This window comes from Lactuca sativa, chromosome 8, assembly GCF_002870075.4.
Source record: "Lactuca sativa cultivar Salinas chromosome 8, Lsat_Salinas_v11, whole genome shotgun sequence".
In the NCBI taxonomy this organism is placed as follows: Eukaryota; Viridiplantae; Streptophyta; class Magnoliopsida; order Asterales; family Asteraceae; genus Lactuca; species Lactuca sativa.
Window position 1 is genome coordinate 111,901,070 of NC_056630.2, and position 5,139 is coordinate 111,906,208.

Here is a 5,139-nt window from a genome sequence, read left to right on the forward strand (position 1 = left end):
CTTGATACAACAGTAAAGGAATCGCTTGTTTAACATATGGCCCAAAAAAGATGAAAATGATTTGTTATTTAGTATATAGAAATGATAATAAATAATCAAACAAATAGTAGTGAGTTATATTAGCTTTTCCAAAACTTAAAAAAAATAATGTACAAGTTCATTCAATAAGACTTTATTAATGAAAGAAGTCTTTATTTATAAAAGAGTTGAATAAAATGTCAAACAAACATTATTAAGACGATAGATTAATATTTAATGGATATGAAATTAAATGGTTATTAAGTTTTGCAATGCTAAAAAAAACCTTTTAGTTATTAAAAATATATTTCATTAAAATTTATTAAATTAAATATATTACAAATAAAATATAAAATATAAAATATAAAATACAAAATAATACTGTAACATATTTGTATTTGCCGTTAAAAAAAAACATATCAAATCATTTAACTCTAATAAATAAATTGGGATGCCAATCGATATGAAAAAAGATGATTCCAAAGTATGCCCAAAGAATACAAAGATCGTTCTAGAAACTCCTTGAAACGTCAAGAACCAAAAGATGATCCAAAATTGAACTCCAATCATAAATGAAAAATGCGAAAAGAGTTATCCAGAGGGTTCTTTGGATCTCCTCAGTCCAACCTATAAATACCAATCGCATCCAGAATTCAACTCGTCAAGTAAGCATTGTAGCAATATTCAGAAACGATCTGTTTGTCATCCTCTTTAGTCCCAAATACAATCGAAGTGAAAGAAATGTCGATCGTTCCCAGCTTCTTCGGTGGCAGACGAAGCAGCATCTTCGACCCATTCTCTCTTGATATCTGGGACCCCTTTAAAGACTTTCCCTTTCCAACTCCATCCGATGCGTCGACGGAAACCTCTGCTTTGGTGAACGCCCGTGTGGACTGGAAAGAAACACCGGAGGCGCACGTGTTTAAGGCCGATCTCCCTGGGATCAAGAAAGAGGAAGTGAAGGTGGAAGTTGAAGGCGACAGGATTTTGCAGATCAGCGGTGAGAGGAATGTTGAGAAAGAAGATAAGAATGATACATGGCACAGGGTGGAACGCAGTAGCGGGAAGTTCACAAGGAGGTTTAGGTTGCCGGAGAATTCGAAGATGGATCAAGTGAAGGCTTCAATGGAGAACGGAGTGCTTACAATTACTATTCCAAAGGAGGAGGTTAAGAAGCCTGATGTTAAGCCTATTCAAATCTCTGGTTAGAATTTGTACCACGTATGTACTTTTTTCTGTATTGTGTTTGTATACCAAGTGTTCGACATAATGTTCGCGGTTGTATGTTGTTCTTCCTATAATACACAATAAATTTATATTCCTATTCATTTGACCATGGTTTATTACGAAATATGATTGCTTCTGATTGGCGTAGGGAAAAGAGAAATGCTTTAAATCTTCAATTTTCAAAACATTTGGTTATATAATCAAACAGTTGAATATTCATTTTTATTATATAAATTATAGGTTTATCTAATTCTTATATGTAACGGCAACTATATAGTTGGTTGAAAAAATCTTGAATTATCTATTAAATGAATATATTGTTATCTTCCGGTTGTGGTATCGTGTCTTTAACAAAAAATACAAAATTTGAATCTAATTTTTGTTCTTTAGAATAAAACAATTTTTTTTCTGATTATTTCAGATTCATTTAAAATAAGTGAACAAACATTGAGTTTACGATGATAGATTACTAAAGAGTTAAACTGAATCATAAAACAAACTTGGGCCCTAACGTGAGGCCCAAAATTTGTTCATCAAACTTAAATAATTAAACACATTCTAGCGAGCTCCTTAATATTGATGGTAAAGAGCGAGCTCATACTATCTTAAAAATACGAAGAGGTTGTTGATAGTTTGGAAGTAATAACCGCAAGCAGTTCGTGTAGTTATCATTTTCGCTTTTTAAACCCAAATGAGTAGCTTTATACTAGATCAGTCACTTTCTGTTGTATCATCGTCTCTATCAAGTTACTAAATGTGGGGAGTTTCATACGAATTGATTTGGGATCAAAATCGAATAAAATGAAAACATAGAGATAGTTCAAGTTAAAAAAAGAGTTATGGACCAAAACACATAGACCACTCGTGTAATTTATTCAAGGTTGTAAAAAAGTTTGCCATAACATCGTGGCTTCAAGGTTTGTATTCGATGCCAAACTTTAACAAAATATCGTCTTAAGTCATATATGTATATAAAATGAATAATAGTAGAAAATATATAGAGTTATTAATTATATATAAAATTACTGACTTAACTGATATCTTACAAACGATGTGGTTCAGCACGACTCATAAAAACTTGAGATTTGATATTGCTGCCAAATCACGGCCTAATGTTATTTACGACTTTAAATTTACCCTAAAATAAAATTTGATATTGCTACCAGATCACCACCTAATATTATTTACGACTTTAATTTTACCCTAAAATAAACAATTTATGTTAAACGATTATGCGGTTCTATTCAGGAAACTTTTTTTTTATATTTTTCTATCGAAGGTTATTAGATGATCTTAGATGGTCGAGATATGGTGTCACTTAAACTTATCGCCTTTCACCGTTACATTATTTTAATATTTAATTTGATGGTCTATCTAACGGTTAATCTTTTTTTAATAAATTTTATATGAATTTAACTAACTTATCTTCATCTATATAAAATGTTGATAAAATTTTCTTTTTTCTGATTAATTCGTCTTTTCATTAATCCAAATTATATTTTAAGATGAAAATATAAATACAACTGATTATATATTTATATGTTGAAAAAATCAAATTAAAAGTTATTACATTTTATTATAAACAATATACATATTATATAATTATATAATTATCATAAAACTTATATTTAATTGAAATGTTAACAATAAAAAATAATATTATTAAATAATAATAAGTAATTAATTAATTAAAATGAGAAAATTATCCAAAAAGCAATATACCTACATAATATAAACTAGATAAAAAAACCTCTCGTGCGTTGCATCGGGCCAGTTATGATAGGTTTTATGCAAAACAAATAAACTTAAAATCCCTGAAGTTCACATGCAACCTAAGGATCTATGTTTTCACTATTGAACCTATAACTATGAACATCAAATAAAAAACTCTAGAATATATTTTGAAAATCATAAAGTGTTTAGGTTGCATACTGTGTTGTTATTATAAAAAATAACAACAATTCCTTCCTTGTAGATCTGTTGGAAGCAAGCACCATAATTTTTGTGCCTCTAATTGCTCACACCCAAACTAACAAGAATGAAGACTATAGATATAAGAGAGGAGAGGGGAGAACTTTGGTGATCTCTATGGAGAGGGGAGAACTTTGGTGATCTCTATGGAGGTATGAGTGACATAATATACAAGGGTTAAGGTCTTTCTATATTGGTTCAAGGAAACCCTATATAACCCTGATTTGAATATTAAATTAATAATTCAAATCTGACATTTATCTTATTCCTTATTTATCCACATGAGATATTCTATAAACCGTAGAATATCCCCTCAAAATCGACCAACCCTAACAGTGGAAGGTTCTGAAGCCTTTTTTTCAGCTATTGAAGAATTACATTTTAGACCCTGCACTTTTAATGTATTATATTAATCCCAAAATTAATTATGATTAATTACTAATTAAATAATTACTTTTTTTAATTAATATATTATTTTCATAATACATTAATAAACTTTTTATATTAATTTATTAATCACATAATAAATTAATCTCTCTCTCTAAAAGTCATCATGTCCAATTGTTAGGTTTGAAGGCAACCCAAAAGGATTGTCCTACTATCAATTCAAGTATATACCAATTATACTTATAGAATTATACACATAATCCAACAATCTCCCACTTGGATAAGTCTGTAACTATAATTGTCAATATAACTTCCTAGTTGATCAGCAAATTGTAGCTTCCAAAAGTCGTTGATGAACTCTGACCCAGTCAGTTACGCGTCTTAAGATAAATGATCATATAATACTCCGTTCGGCAAGATATCATTCGGACATGAGACATGGAATTGAATCAATCTCATTGTCCAAGACTTTGTTTCCTGATTTTTGATTTTTGATGATATAGTACTTGTAATTGAACACATCAATTTAATCTTGGCTGGGGCCAACACTATAAGTCAACACCAAATCACCGAGGAGCCCAAAGATACCACTTTTCTTTGAGCGTGAGTTTATCCAATACTTAAATCTTCATTTCTAAGTACTCATGAATATTGCTGCAATACTATTGCTATGTCTAACTCCTTTAGACAATCTACAATCCAATTCATGACAGTCTTAATTCACTACTTACTTCAAAAACTATGACCGACTGTGGAATTTGAATAATCATATTATTCGAGAAGCAAAACATGCAAAACAAAATACAAGAATAAACAATTGACAAAAGGCAGTAAATAAACTCATAATTAATTCTCCATTATTTAATCACCAAAAATCAATTACATTTATTTTTTTTACAAGTTTAAAAATAAATATCTAACTACTAAAACTAATATCATCTCTTAGACCAATGAGTTTTATACAAACAATCCTATGTGTGCATGCAACCCTAGATTCAGATCTATGTTTTGACTATTAGTCACACAACATTATGAACACAAAAAGAAACCTAGCATGCTTCTAGTATTTTCGAAAATCACATAGAAGAATAGAATACATACCTCTTGTTTTTATGTAGTAATAACAACTTGTTTCTTGAATCTCCTTATCTTTGAAAGCAAGTACCACAAGTGTAATACCTCTAATGGCTCACAAACACCAAGAGCAAATGGAAGAAGCAAGATAGAGAGAAGGGAGAGGAGAAATTCGGCTCTAGGAACTCTAGGGATCAAGTGGCCGAATTTCCCAAGCCAAAGGGTCCTTTATATAGGTGTATGAATTAGGGTTTCAGTCATTATCCTTATATGGTTACTTGGCAACCAAGCAACCTATAAGATAATTCTAGAATCCCTATATGGACGAGTTCTTAAGGCCTTATCCTTAGAATTCGTCCACCCTATCATCTAGGGCTTCCTTGCGCAACTTTGTAACTGTCACATAATTATAGTTCAGCCCCTAGTTCAATTAACTTCTTTTGATCACAAAATTAATTCTTA

The 5,139-nt window shown here is 30.5% G+C and overlaps 1 protein-coding gene across 1 annotated transcript; it reads left to right on the forward strand.

Annotated features, from left to right (window-relative positions):
• The first annotated feature begins 503 nt into the window (after positions 1 to 503).
• On the forward strand, positions 504 to 1,346 carry LOC111880347 (17.3 kDa class I heat shock protein). The gene has a single exon (XM_023876770.3). The coding sequence runs from the start codon at positions 760 to 762 to the stop codon at positions 1,225 to 1,227; it is 468 nt and encodes a 155-aa protein (XP_023732538.1). The 5' UTR covers positions 504 to 759; the 3' UTR covers positions 1,228 to 1,346.
• The last annotated feature ends 3,793 nt before the right edge of the window (positions 1,347 to 5,139 follow it).